Consider the following 14,773-nt stretch of genomic DNA (forward strand, 5'->3'; position numbering starts at 1 on the left):
CTTTTTTTCTTTTCAATACGAAGAGACAGCGCTTTCTTTGCTGCTGCTGCGGCGGCTGCTGTCGCCTGTGCGTATTTTACCAAGTGTTATTGGCCTCCCGAAACACACACGGGTGCGCTCCACCCCGCCGCAGCCCTCGGAGCTAAAGTCTGTGTAAAACAAGACTTTTCTATGTACGGGAAAAGGGAGGGAGAGGGGGGGGGGGCAAGCAACATCTGTGCGCATGACTGTGTGTGTGTGTGTGTGTGCGCGCGCGCGCAGACTTCCTTCTGGAATAACACACATGAAAAAAAAAGAGAAAAACAGTAAAGCGGACAACAGCCACAGCGAACGCGCAAGCCACACCGCCTAGATATGATCCCATAAATGATGAAAGCATTAACACTACACAAAATAAACATCACTCCCATACAAGCATAAGTCACACGCACACATACACGCTCGGAGAACAACGCACACTCTCGGCTACCCTCCAGCACGCAAGAAACAGACTAATAGAAAAAACGGCACGAACACACGGCAGTAGTCCGGTTGGCCGCAGGGAGGAGGGGAGAAGAAAGAATGAGAAGGTCTGGAAACGGTACCCATGAGACGGTGCTTTCATTGCGCAAATGGCGTGAAGTGTCACCACCACCACCCTTCACGGGGGGAGGGGGGGGGGAGGGGCATCGTAGAGAACCCGCCCGCTATCATCAATCTACACCGCAAAGAGCGCGTCTAAGAGAACGAAAGCCGTTGCAGTATGGGGGAAACGAATTAAAAACCACCGTCATCCACACCGCCACCTCGGCGACCACCACCAGATGGTGCGGAAGAACGGCCGTCACCCCAACATCCACCGCCACTGCCGCCGCGACCGCCGCCGCCTCCTCCACCGCCGCGACCACCGCCACCACCGCCACCACCGCGGCGACGACCACCACCTCCCATGTCGCGAGAAAGCAGAGCCTCACCCTCGACGAGCTCGGCCTCCTGCTGAAACCACTTCGGAATTTCCTGGCCGTGCTCAGAAAAGTATTTGTGCAGGTCAAGCGCGAGGCGGCGGTTGTTGCGGTTATAAAAGGCAGTCGCGATACCCTTGTTTCCAGCGCGTCCGGTACGACCAATTCGGTGCGTGTAATCATCCATCTCCTGCGGCAGGTCGAATTGCACGACGTGCGCCACATCTGGGATATCCAAACCACGCGATGCCACATCCGTCGCGACCAGAATGGGTGTCACCTTCTGCTTGAAATCCTCAAGAGCGGCCTCACGATCTTGCTGGCGACGGTCGCCGTGGATCGTGGTACTGCTGATACCCTCGCGGTACAGGCGGCGGTTAACATCCTCAGCCATCTTCTTCGTCTCCACGAAGATCAGCACCATGTCGCTCATCTCGTGGCCGTAGATGATTTGCAGTAGGCGGTCCATTTTCTCGTCGTCCGGCACGAACTCGATCGTCTGGGTGATGTTCTTTGTTGTCGAGCCAACACGACCAACGGTGAGCAAGTAGTACTTCCGACGCAAGTAGCGCTTAGCGAGGTTGAGAATGCGCTGCGGGAAGGTAGCACTGAACATGAAGGTCTGGCGATCGTCCACGGTAGGCATGTCGGTATAGCGCGACGCGACAAGCTCCTCGATCTGCTCCTCAAATCCCATCTCCAACATGCGGTCCGCCTCATCCAGAATGAGAAATTTGATGGCGGAGAAGGAGAGGTACTCCTCGTTGAACATATCGCGCAGACGGCCAGGGCACGCGACCAAGATGTCCTGCTCGAAGCGCTGCGGGTAGCGAGTGCCACCGTAGACGACATCGTAGAAGATATCCGTGTTAAAAGTAAGCTTGCGAACTTCGTCAAAGATTTGCACAGCCAGCTCGCGTGTCGGTGCCAACACCAGCGCAATCGGGTAGCTCTTGCGCTGCCGCGCGGGTGACACACCATGGACAAGCAAATACTGCACGACAGGGATCAGGAAGGCGGCGGTCTTACCCGAGCCCGTCTGCGCACACGCCATGAGATCGCTTCCAGATAACGCAACAGGGATACCGTACCGCTGCACCGGCGTTGGCTTCTTGTAGCCACATCGCTCAATATTGGCGGCTAGCGCCGGCTCGACAAGGAGGTCGGAGAAGTCCTCCACGGGCTTCACATCGCGGGGCACCATCTCAACAGGAATGCTGTCGTAGTTCTCCAGCGAAATGCCCGACTGACGATGGCGGTGCTCGAAAAGCTCCATGACCTTGGCCTCGTCGTGACAGTTCCGTCGCAGGTGCGGGGCGCGTGTGACACGACGAATGGCCGGCTGCGTCTGCTGAGAAGCAGGCCAGAGTGCCTCTTCTTCAGCGTTCGCGGTGGCAGCGGGGACGGCCAAGCGGGGTGCAGACACGTTAGTGGTCGGGGCCGGAACAGATTCCTGCGGCGTCGCTCGCGTCTCTGTCGGCCCAGGAGATGAAGCCCACACGTTGTCCTGGGCGGTAACAGGCTCCTCCGTGGTGTCACCCTCGTTGCGGAAGGAGCGGAAGTCACGACGGCCGCCACGCTCACCACGTCCGCGCGGATGGTCGTTGTCGTAGTCGCGGCCGTAACCGCCACGACGACCGCGAGCCCCACTGCGACGGTAACCATCGTAGCCGCCCTCTTGGCAGTCTTCCTCCTCACCTTCGCCCCCACGGCCGCGGTCGCCCCCCTCAGCGTGGTCGTTCTCGTCGTCATAGTACCGCCGGCCACCGCGACCACCGCGGCCGCCATAACCACTGTCATACCCGCGACCGCCACGACGGTAGCCACCACCACCATAACCACTCTCGTAGTTGCGAGAGTAGCCACGATCATCCTCGCCCTCGCAGTCCTCACCTTGGCGAGGACGGTAGTCACCTCCGCCCTCCTCTTCAGGGTCGTAGTAGCGACGGCCACCGCGACCACCGCGGTTGGCATAGCCGCCTTCGTAGCCGCGGCCGCCGCGAAAAGCACGGCGTCCACCGCGTCCATAGCCACGATCCTCCTCACGGTTCCACAGCTCGTGCGCTGCCTCGCGATCCTCCCGCGTAGAAGCAGCAACCCCGCCGGTCTCCGCAGCCTGACTGGCCGGAGCGTTCGACGGGGGGCAAGCGGGATCGCTTGCGGGAGTTGCAGCACAAGTAGGCGTCAACGCCGAAGCGTCCGCGAGGGCTGCATTCGTGGAGGGAGCGCTGGCACGCAAGTTCGTACCAGCGGCTTCGTACGCTGCCTGGCTGCCGTTGTCCTCATCACCAGCTTCACGCCTCGCCCAGCTGTTGTAAGAACCACGACCGCGACCGCCGCCACGGCCACCACGACGACCGTAGTAGCCACCGCCTCCACCGCGGTAATCCCCCCCAGTGTCGCCGCCGCCGCCGCCGCCGGACGGGTCAGAGCGCCAGTTGTCCGATCGGTGGGCCCCGCCTCTGCGGCCATGCCCACCACGTGAGTATTCGCGTCGGTCGTCACGGAAGGTGCTTACATCACCACCTTCCACGGCGCCATCTCGTTGATACTCAATGTCGGAAGGTTTATTGCTGTTATAATCCATAAATGCACTTGGGTTTGATCTGCGCAGGGAGCAGTTTGGGGTATTTGTGTGTGTGTGTGTGTGTGTGTGTGTTTGAAGAGGGGGAGTGAGTTTGTGACGTGTGCACAAGGTCAGTGAAAACGTGGCGTATGTAGGGTGATGTGGATCCAGGAACAGGGATTTAAAGGTGGTGATGGTACCCCCACACACATACACACACAGACGCAACGAAGTAATATGAGGAAGAGGCAAGAGAGATGGGAGAAGATGGGCATACACCTGACAAAACAAGAGGTGTTGAGAACATACCGAGGAGGATCACTTCGACACGGGGGGGGGGGGGGGATTTTACGTGCTGGATTTGCCGCGTACTGCGCTACACTCAGAAGAGAAACTTTCAGGGATGGAGAGGACATCGACGCCGTCATGAGCACAGTGAGCCGTGAAGAGAGGGAGACACAGTCCAGTGCCTCTGCCATCCCTGACACCACCATCATCACCACCTCCCTCGGGAGCTGCCCTCCTCCGCCAATCTTCACCTCGTCTAGGACTAGTGTCTCACCAACGTCCATCCCCCCCCCCCGCAACCTCAACTCCATCTCAAAGGAGGAAATCAGATGGGTCATCGATACTCGCATCCATACCGCTGACTCTAGGAGAGAGCGGGGGAGGGAGGGTTCAAAAACCCATGGCCACCAGCGAAAATGACCGCGATGCCTTTCGCTTCGATGTTCTTGACCCTCTGTGTCTGTATGTGTATATGTGTATGTGTATGTGTATGTATGTGTGTGTGTCTGCATGTGCAGGTCACATTCAGAGAAAATTGCACTCCCACCTCTGCAGCAGGCACGCACGCACACACGACATGCGCCACGCAACGAGAGGGGAGAAAAAAGACACGAACATACACCGTCGACCGTCGTTGTCGTAATACAAGCAGACAAGATCCGCTTTCCAACCAACCGCCACCCATTAAACGATCAAATCATTGACGCAACTCTTCGCTTACAACCTCTGCGCCTCGTACTTGTCTCTTCCCTCCAGCCTTAACAGCTGCACAGCTCTTCCTTTTCCTTGATACTGAAATCCTGTGTTTTTTTTTTTTACATACAACGCTCCGCATGTGCTGCTTTCCCTCAGTCACGGAACTCGCGTCCCCCAGGACCCTGCTGAATGCATGAATCGAGAAAAAAAAACAGATTAAAAAAAAAGAGCACGTTAACAGCGATGCACACGCCTCATCGGGCGCCGCTCTGTCGTATTGATTCGATCTTTTTGAGAGTCGCAGCCCAACATCTTTAGGGGATCACACCACGAATCAATAAATAAATATATATATGCTCTTCTACCTTTATTGAGAAATGGCTAGAGCGTCTATGTGCAGTGTGTCGAGTGTCTGCTGGAAGACCTGCAAGTCCCTATCCCAACAGTCCTCCAGCGTTTCCCACCGAACAATCAGGACAGTTGCCCCACGCGGCAGAACATACGTGCGGCAACGGCGAGCCTCGCGCACCTCATGGAACATGGCGCAGCGAATGCCACTGATTTCCGTCAACGTCGTCGAAACTGCCACAGCTCTCTTCTCATCGGTAAAGTGAAAAAGAACGTTGTGGACAAACTCCTCATCATCGCCAGCAAGGACCTCCCATGTGCTGGGTAGCTCCGCTACGTGTTGAATCGTCATCCGCGGCGGCTCATCGTCTTCCGCAGCGTCACCAAACGGGTAGTACAGAATCGTCGGCAAGTCTGTCATCCACGGCTCATAGACAACGGCGGAATGCGGGTGAACAGAAAACACAACACCAAGTTTGGGCTGCACATACACCAGCGTCACGTCGTTTGCGCGTGCGTGCGAAGAAGCCGGCAACGGCCGCGCGGTCATCGCCTCCAGTGTCGCCTTGGCAACGGGGTTGGATATCTCCGTGGCGCCAGATGCCTCCCACAGCGTTGCCGCAGCCGCCTTGGGGTTTTCAAAAAGGGCCGAAAAAACTTCTGCAGAGACGCGCACGTCCACGGATCCTTCCGAGACAAACAAGGAGGGTGTAAAAGAGAGGGTCAAGATAGACTCACCCAACTCAGGACCCCCACCCCCAGTGGAAACGCGATTCGGCCCTGCAGCCGTAGATCGGCTGGGAGTGGGTGGTGAGAACGCCACGCACTGGCTTCGTACCCTCCATTCCGACGGCACGCAGAGCTCCAGCTCGCGCCCCTCGCGCGTGCACACTACGCGGTAATACCCCTGGTGAACAACGGACGATGCGCCTGGTAAGCGGGGCGAGAGTGCCGGGGGTTCACCTCCGAGGGCAACAAGAGGCACATTGACTGTGGCGCGGACCATGGCTTCGATCGCACTAGAAAGGTCTAGCTGTTCAGCCGTGGGGACAGATGTAGCACTGCCAGAGTCTTTTTTGCAGCCTTTTTCATTTCGTGTAGGAGCTCTCGCCGCTAACGACGGTGACCACTTACCGGCTAGCCCGGTCAGCACCGCCAAAGCAAGGTACGGGCCGTTCACTCCGGACAGGATGACGTACTCATCACCAATGAGAACATGAGAGAATGCGCGCTGGAGAGTACTGAGGATCGTTTCCTTGGGGGCGGTCGTGGTGCTTGCCGCACTAGTCTCCGTCTGCGGCCCGAGCTCTGGCAGCGGACTCCACTGACCTAGATTCGCGACCAGACAGTCCCGCAGCACCGGATGGTGCGCCACTAATTCGGAGAGGTAGACACATTCGTCCTGGCGTGTGGCGAATGGGCCAGCTGTGCGTCCTGTGTAGCTGCAGAAAATGAATATTGTTGGCATCATAGCCGAATCATTCGCCTTATCTTGATACACACTCGTCGTTGCTGTGTGCGAAGGGTGCGACTTATCTCCCACGCTATGCACCTCGCTCGGCAGCACTATGGGAATTGCAGCGCAGTGTGGAGGGTAGAATACCGGCGGTGCCACACTCCATCCAGCGGGTAGGTCCTCAGGGAGTACAGCAACGGGGAGCAAGCTGTGCTTCAGAGTCTTCACGACCTCGGCATGTGTCGCGCCCGCTACAGTGTCTTTAGAAAGGACATCCCTCCTTCGACGGCGTACTACCAGCGCAATGAGGGTAGTGACAACCGCAACGCTCGCAGCCCAAGTCTTGCGGTGGTTCAGCCTTGACCCCATTGCACAATGTATTCTCAACTACGCGACAACACGCCTGAATAGCACCCGTCAAACTGGAGTAACGTCAGCGTCGGTGACACACCAAAATATGAATAATATATATATATGAGCTGAAAGGCCTTTTATCGCCGACAGTGTGTTCCCGATAGCCATACACGGCTACCTCGCCCAGAAAGAAAAAAAAGATGAACCCTGTGAGCTTTGTGTGGCGCGAGAATAGGGTAGTCAATAGGGTGGCGCAGAGTCCGAAACCAGGACGGAGGAAGGCCTGTAAAAATACAGACGTTAGCAATATAAATAAATATATATATAGTGTGTGTGTGTGAAAAAGAATTGTGCGAAGCTCAACAGATGAAGAGACAAAGAAGTAAAAAGAAAAAAACACGACGAGTAGTTTATAGCCACACCAGCAGAAAAGTTGCGTCGAGTTGGTTCAACGCCCCTGTACGTAATTGGAAGAAGCAGTGCGCACCGGTGCCGACAGAGACACGAGCTCGGGATCTTCCTTGATAAGGGGGAAAACGTTTTTGATGAAAAAGCGTGCAACAGTAACACCAAAAAAGGGGGAAAGGGAGGACGCTAGAGGAAGGAATGAAAAGAGCGAGAGGGGCGGGGTAGAGAAAGTGAGTGTTGATGAGACAAGAGAGGGGAAAAGGAAGTCAGCTGCACTCAAACCACCGAAGAAAATCGTCAAGGAACAGAAAACAAGAGGATCACAAAGATGATCCAGCGTGTAGGTGAAAAAGTAGCCTGCACAAGACACCGAGGGTCCACTAGCAAAAGAGAGGATGTGTGTAGAAGAAAAATAAGCGGAACCCCCCCCTGCTGTGCAGACCGAGGCCTATTAAAGAAGCGCACGCACCACGTCAACAGTACCGTTTTTATACTTGCATGCGTGAGCTGTGGGAGAGGGGAGAAGAGAGAAGAGAAAAGAGAAGAGAAAAGAGGCGTCGTCTTCTCACGTCCTTCTCAAAGCGATTCACGACTCAACCTTCGCACCACGATAAGAAGGGACAAATTTGCCTGCGCACGAGGTTACAGCCGCCGGAGATACACGCAAAAAATGGGGAGAAAAAAACAAGACAATACAGAGAGGGGAGCAATTAGGACAACAAAAAACTAAAAGTCCGTGAAAGGGGGGGGGGGGCATAAAAAAAAAAACACGCACTGGGACACGGTAAAAAAAAAAATTTGAGGTTTCTATTCGTCACGGCCAGCCAAAAGGGGTGAACAGTGGGCTGGGAAATTTTTTTCTCTGTGTGTTGGTGAACTGTCGCTGTGGTACGGACGGACCGAAAAAGAGGGCAACGGTCCTGCTTTGCTGAAGCTCTGCGCAACGGGATGGAAAAGATTGGCTGTCACAAACAGGGAAACGTCGACGTCCTTTGATGAAAGAAGGAAGTTGGAAAAAAAACGTGACTGGCCAGGAAAGCGGGCAGTCCTACACACACAGAGAGAGAGAGAGAGAGAGAGAGATGGTCACACAGACACGAGCAAGCCAAAATAAGGTTGCGCTACGCTAGTTGAGGAAGCAATGCGGGAAGGTAGGTGGGTGGGGAGGGGAGGGGAGGGAGGGTGAAAACAAGGAAACAGACACGTGAAAATTAGCTGGTGTGGGTATTCTTATGAGCCGGGACAAGGGGATATTGTAATGTTTCGGCATTGACGAGACGATGATGTTTCGAATGTGATAAGAGGTGAAAGAAGGCGGGCCACAAAGAAAGAAAGAGCGTATGCACGTGTGTGAAGGAGGCGGGAGGGGAGCATAAATCCGGTAGGTGTGTGTGTCATCGAAGGGAGCGGGGAGATGTGGATTAAAACGGCAGCACCGGCCGTAAGTGAGATGCAGAGGGCGACCTGCCGTATGAACGAGCTCATCAGTGGTGACATGCAAAGGGCGAGCTGTCCTGTCGAGCAACAGCCAGCAATAATAACAAAAATATCGCTAATGGTAGTATGTTTCCGTACACCACCCAACCTAACAGGCGCAGGAGAGGAGAACTAATTTTGTAGCGCAGCTTCAAAAGGCAAAGGCAAACCCGTTTTTTTTTTGGGGGGGGGGGCGGGTAGTGGAACCAGTACGAACCACATCTCCTCATCCTCAGCACCTCCGATACCCCCACCACCTCGAAGAAAGAACTTCAACGAAAAGAAAAACTCGGATTTCATCGAAGGGCGTTCGCGGGAAGGCCCATCAAACAGAGGCGATTTGGGCGCAGTCACGGAGCGGAGGTGTGGAGGCGCGTACCACTGAGGTGAGAGGATGCAGAGGAAACTGAAAATGAAAGTACAGAAAAATTGCCGTGTCGGAGGGAGTGGGGAGCGTGTCGGAGGCGGCGTCACATATATACGTATGTACAAGAGAGGCTAGAACAGAAAAACAACAGCAGCTGATCGCCAGTGAGGTGCATACAGAACACCCCCTGCTACTGCTACGACGGCTAGTTTACATGATGTTGACTAAACATCGAATATGGGCACAGAGAGAAAAACAAAAGACAAAATCGTGTCTGGCGCAGGGAAGGATGTAAGTATACGAGCGATGCGCGAAGAAACGACGGAGGAGCACGGCGGAAAGAAAAAAAAACGAGCAGAGGAACAATAACAACACACGAGGAAGAGTTCGACGTTCGAGGATAGTGGCACCGCAGTCAATGTCGGCACAAAGCCCGCGAGTAGACCAAAGCCGCAGTCCTATACACACACACACACACACACACACACACGTGCGTGCTTGTAGGAGCTGTTCACCCCTCGTCCCACGCGCGCGGTCGCCGGAGGCAGTGATGCAGTTCATTAGAGTACATCTGCAATGTCGACGCACCTTCCAGCTTATTGCTGTAGGCCAACATTGGCGGTGGTGAGGAGGGATTCTCATAGGCAGATGATTGAGCTGGTGCTTCTGTTCCATGGGAAGGCAAACAGAGCGCGCGGTCAACGTCCCCAGAGAAAGTAGTGCGGGTTTTACCACCGGTGTTCTCGGCGGTCCTCCTGGTGGGCTGAGGCGAGCCGAGAGAGCGATTGTGCCCAGGCGTTGACGATGGAGTCATTGGCGCATGTGAAGGGTCGCCGGAGTCCGGCAAGAAGCACACAGTCGGAAAACTGGTCCTCGTCTTTCCATGTGCTCTCTGCAGTTCAAACAGCAATTTTTGGGGCCGCTCGTGAGCTGTTGCGGTGTTGCCCGTGTCTAAAGCGCGCGTCCCCAGTGGACTTCCTAACACGCACAGCCCCGGCGGCTTGGGGTTTGCGGTCCCGGCAAGAGAAAGCCTCCCAGTGCCAGCAGACTTGACGGGTGGTAAGCCTCCCCCCTTTGTGTCCAAGAGAACGGCGTTGCAGCCGGCCTCTGATGTAATCCTCGCCTTCTCCCCTCGAACCCTGTCCGGGTTTGGTATAGTGGCCCTGCCGCCAGAGGAGTCCCACGCAGACATCACATTACGTGGGGATTCCAGAGCTTCTGTGACTTCTGCCGCTACGACAGTGATGGCGGCACTTCGGGCTACAGGAGATACACCCTCGGTTGGTTCATAGAGGACGGGCTGCCCCGTTGCATCCGCATCGTGTCCTTTGCTCTCCTCCATGTGAATTAACGTGTTGGGTGAACCTGGGGGAACGGGTTCCTCCTCCTTTATACCCCGGGCCTCTCGCATCACATTCAGGTGCCGCTTTTGCCATTCTGCCATGTGAACCTGCGCGCCACTGGCGCTGTTCATGACGACACTCGCCTCAAGCGGTGGAAGTATGTAAGATGAGTTGCTGTGAGCTAACTGATGCTCAGATCCTCGACAGGCGTCATCAGCGAGTGCTTTGTGTTGCGATGACGGCCGCGATGACAGGCGCACGGAGCTGTTGGCTGAGGCCCCCCCTTCACCGCCGCGCAGGATTCGCGATCCGTCCATGTAATCCTTTAACCTACCTGTTGCCCGATCAGGTTTCATTGTCACGGCCGCCCCCAAAACGGAGTGGATGGATAGCGTACTATCAGATCTATCAGCCTCACGCAGAAAAGACACCGTCTGTCTGAGCGGCACCGCCTCGGGTCGTGTATCTGACGAGTGAGTCAAATTATTAGATGTATCCTTCTTCCGGGACACCAGCGACACTCCTTCCACGCCATCCTCTGTTGTGTCCGCACCCTTGTCACTCTCCCGGTGCGTGCAGCAGCACGGCGGTGATGCACCCACAGGTAAAGCAGCAGCAAGATCGTTGCTCATATCGCCGTAGCACGGTAGCTGGGGCAAAGTGAACGTGTTACGACGAGCGGAAGCTCTATTACCATCAATCCTTGGTCGGTAGACAACCCCACTCGGGGCCATAGCCTCTTGCATCACAGAGTCGCCGTGGTTCCTCAACGCCATCGGCACCCGCTCGGGGCGATCAAGTCGGGGCGGTGGCCGCTCTGTCGACAAGCGTGCCACCCTTTCCCCAGAACTACCATCAAGGAACCACACCTCGTGATCGTAGGTAGACGCGGCAAGCACCCCACGATCGTCGATCCACCGCGTGCACATCACGCCCAGCTGATGGCGACCACGCTGTGCCGCTGTAGACATAGGTTGGCTACACGTGAGTGCGGAGCGCGCCGCCAGATTTGGCTCTCCTGTCTCTCCTTTTTCCGCGTGTAGCCTTACGGATCTCACCAGTTCGGGTCCTGTTGCACACTTGGCAGGATTCGCACCAGTGGATTTGATGACGTCTGCCAGTGAAAACGCTGGTCGACTTGCGTGGTGGCAACGAGGCAGCTTGTAAGCTTTGAGGAGAGGGCACATGCAATAGGTGTGAACGACACCCTCCGAGTCGCCGAGGAAGAGGTGATGATGCCGCCCGTCATAGGCCGCAGAGGTGAACTCCACGGATGCACTCTCCGTCGTCATGGCCGCTGCAGAAAAAGTCCCGTTTTCAACGGGCGCGGTGCCGGCGTGGGGGGGGTTGGTGATTGACACCCCCGCTGACTTGCCGAGCTTCGCCAACCCCGATGTAGAGTCATCAGTAGCCATCACCTGATCAGGTGAGAGACGTTCGAAACCCAGCCCAGGTCGCGGCTCAGTTGACTCGCCGCGCTGCGATGCACGCCGCGCAGCTCCCTGCGGTGACAACATAAGACTAGATGCAGTACGAGAGAGGCTGAAGGCCTTAGATAGTGTGCTCTTGAAGGGAGATCCGCTCATGGAAGTTGCCTGCAAAGGATCGCAGCTGTCATTTGGAGCACCCCCAGTGTTGCACAGAGGTGACAACACGCATCTCTGCAGTTGTTGTCGGCCTCGTGCCGGTGCCAAGGCGGGTAAATGCGCCCTATCGTGTAGCGCCAACGTCGCATGCTCGGCCTCCACCATGGCCATTCTGACGTCCTCTGGGTCAGGATGCTGAGGATGGAAGAAGACGCTGAGCAACCTGAAGTGCTCCACCGCTGGTGCGCAGGACCAGCAGCGGCACACGCCGCCTGCGTGTACCGTCACCAATCCCGGTGCATGATCAAGGAACAACAGGTCTACGAGACCGCCGAACCTGGCGAGTGCCTTCGTCACCGGGGGGTTAAGCCACACCTGCATGTCGAATATGTGCACGGTACACTGCGCATCCGCGACGGCGACGAGCCCCAGGTCCTCCGCTACGCGCAGCTGGGTCAAGGGCGAGGTAGAGACGGCGATATTCGTTGAAAAGACAACCTCCCGATGATCCCCTTCCGAACGTACCAGCAGCATCCCGTTTGAGGTAATTGCCACCCAGGTACGCGAGATGGACGAGAAGTGCATTTGATGGACACAGACAGACTCGCCTGCCTCCGCACCAGCTCCGGAAGACTTGGCTTTCCACCAGAGTGCTGCCATCGCGGAAGTGCACTGCGAAGCATTCGACGCCAGATCCTGAGTGCTGTACAAAACCACGCACCCGTCGCCACGAGATATAAAAACGCGACTGCCGAGTTCGTCGATGCACACCGCCTTGATATCGGTCTCCTCTTGCGAAAGGCTGGATTGTGCAACTTGACTCAGGACACCACGACGATGACCGTGGACGCCATCCCATACGCTGAGCCGCGTCGCGCCTTGAACCAGGAACGTGCGGGTCCGAATGTCATACAAAACGTTGCCGCAAACTTCCTCCGCGTCACGCATGTGTGCTTTCGTGCGACTATTCAAACTCCAGCACGTGATGCTGTCGGTAAAGCCGCAGAGCAGCTCTTGCGTCGACTCGCAATAAATCAAACTATGGCACTGAGGGCCACCGGCGTGACCGGCCTGACCTACACCTGCTGGAAGCAAGGCAAGCAGTCCGAGATTAACAAAGCGGCCCGCAACGCTGCTGCTTGAAGCTCCACCGCCACCACTTGCCGCGGTACGCGTCGAAGACGACACCGCTGTCTGGCTGCTTGAGGAGCTAGTAACCACCGACCCATCGTGCAGCTGCGGCACGCGACAGCCCCGGAACGACTGCACGCACTCCTGTGACGATACATCCCAGATCTTCACGACGCCGTTGGTGTCAGCGCTCACCAGCTGATCTATTGCCCCCAAGTAAAGAAGCGCAATAATGCACGCATCGTGTTCACCATGACCGGCCGCGTCGAACGGCGTGCCAGGCAAAGTCCCATGGGAATGGGCTTCCCAGCAAAGCAGGTGGCGCCCGCACGAGGTCGCCCCCACAATCCAGTCGTATGCTGGAAGGTACACGAGCGTGGTCAAGTGGTCATTGGTGAGACTGCCCAGCTCATTTGACTGTCCTGTGATCAGGGAGGTGGCTAGGAGTCGACCATCAAAGCCGGAGGAGTACAGGTACGCCCCGTAAACGCAAAAGTCTACCAGCCCGCCAGACTCGCGTGTGTGCAGGTTAGGGTAAGTTTTAACGATGGTGAACTCCCTCCCACTGTTGCGGCCGTGCGGCGCGGTGAGACGTAGCACTTGCCCAAAGCTGTCGCCGACAAAAACGGTGGACGTGTAATCGGCGTAGGTAGGCGAGTCACGCGGCATGGTCTGGACACGACGCACCAGCCCCTCCAGGAACAGTGGCGTGACCTTACTGATTGTGACAACATCTGAAAGAAGCGAAAACAGTCCACGCAAGAGTCGATCGTCCGACGAGTAGCACACCAACAAGTCACACCCCTCCAGATAAACCACAATGGAGGGTGTCACTCCTGGGAACATCTCCGGCGGTGCCGAGTAGACACGCTGTAGGGTGACCTTTGAATACAGCATGAAGGGGCAGCTGCGGGCGGAAACAAAGAAAAGCGACTTGTGTCCAGGCAGGCCGTCCAGAAAACGAATGAGGGCGAGACTCTCGTCTTCGCGGATCACCACTTCAGCGCGGCTGCGTCCGGCATCGCCCGCTTGGCGAGCACCGGCAGTAGTTGCCCTAGAGACATCCTTGACATCGCGGTAATACCGCTTGAATTTGCGAGCCTCGCTGTCGGCGTTGCTCTTGCGTTTTCGCTGGTGCGGCAACTGTTTTGGCAAGCACCGCACCATGCGCGAGAAAGTGAACTGGTTAAAGGGGGTAATGAACCTTGTTCCTACCCTGTCGGCAATGGCCTCACCAACTAAGTAGTTCACCAGGTTCTCCCACGTGACGCGCTGCTGGTTAAGGATGTCGACGTGGTTGAAGAGGTGCTTGATGGGGTCAACACAGTCCGCTGTGACCCCTGCTAACTCCTGCCGACTTTGGACTCGGCGGGCGCGCTCCGTTTCGCGGTTCGTACCGGTGTAATCAGAACCCGCACGTGTCACACTTGCGGGGACGCCGGAGACAAGTTGTGAAGATGATGCGACTCTCACTATGGATCCGATGCGCGCGGAACCGGGGTCACAGTCCTGAGGTGCGCTCTGTGGGTTCAGGAAAGGGATGCTCCTACGCACGGATGAGTTGCGGCTGGATTGTACTTTGATATGGGGCTCAAGAAGCTGCCGAAATTCTGAATAAGAAGCCCCTTCCGGATACGCTGCCCACTCTCGCTGAAGGGCTGTGAGGGATACCTCGTTGCCGAGCACAATCGCCAGCTGCGGCAGCGACACTTCCTGCGCCCTGTACATCTGGAGGGTATTCACCAGGCCCCAGCCCCACGCGTCTCTGTCGCAAGCCACCAGGAACGTAAAGAAACGCCAAAGGCTTCCCCCC

The 14,773-nt window shown here is 56.5% G+C and overlaps 3 protein-coding genes across 3 annotated transcripts; all 3 read right to left on the minus strand.

Moving 5' to 3' along the window:
- Window positions 1-756: 756 nt before the first annotated feature.
- On the minus strand, window positions 757-3,528 carry JKF63_01310 (uncharacterized protein; the record flags this gene model as incomplete). The annotated part of the gene is made up of 1 exon (XM_067897357.1): window positions 757-3,528. One exon carries the CDS (start codon window positions 3,526-3,528, stop codon window positions 757-759), a length of 2,772 nt encoding a protein of 923 aa, XP_067753514.1.
- Window positions 3,529-4,858: 1,330 nt separating this feature from the next.
- JKF63_01311 (uncharacterized protein) lies at window positions 4,859-6,664 on the minus strand (the record flags this gene model as incomplete). The annotated part of the gene is made up of 1 exon (XM_067897358.1): window positions 4,859-6,664. One exon carries the CDS (start codon window positions 6,662-6,664, stop codon window positions 4,859-4,861), a length of 1,806 nt encoding a protein of 601 aa, XP_067753515.1.
- A 2,747-nt stretch (window positions 6,665-9,411) lies between these two features.
- JKF63_01312 (uncharacterized protein) lies at window positions 9,412-14,688 on the minus strand (the record flags this gene model as incomplete). Its single annotated transcript, XM_067897359.1, has 1 exon — window positions 9,412-14,688. One exon carries the CDS (start codon window positions 14,686-14,688, stop codon window positions 9,412-9,414), a length of 5,277 nt encoding a protein of 1,758 aa, XP_067753516.1.
- Between the last annotated feature and the right edge of the window lie 85 nt (window positions 14,689-14,773).

Source organism: Porcisia hertigi, chromosome 35 (genome assembly GCF_017918235.1).
Source record: "Porcisia hertigi strain C119 chromosome 35, whole genome shotgun sequence".
NCBI lineage: Eukaryota > Euglenozoa > Kinetoplastea > Trypanosomatida > Trypanosomatidae > Porcisia > Porcisia hertigi.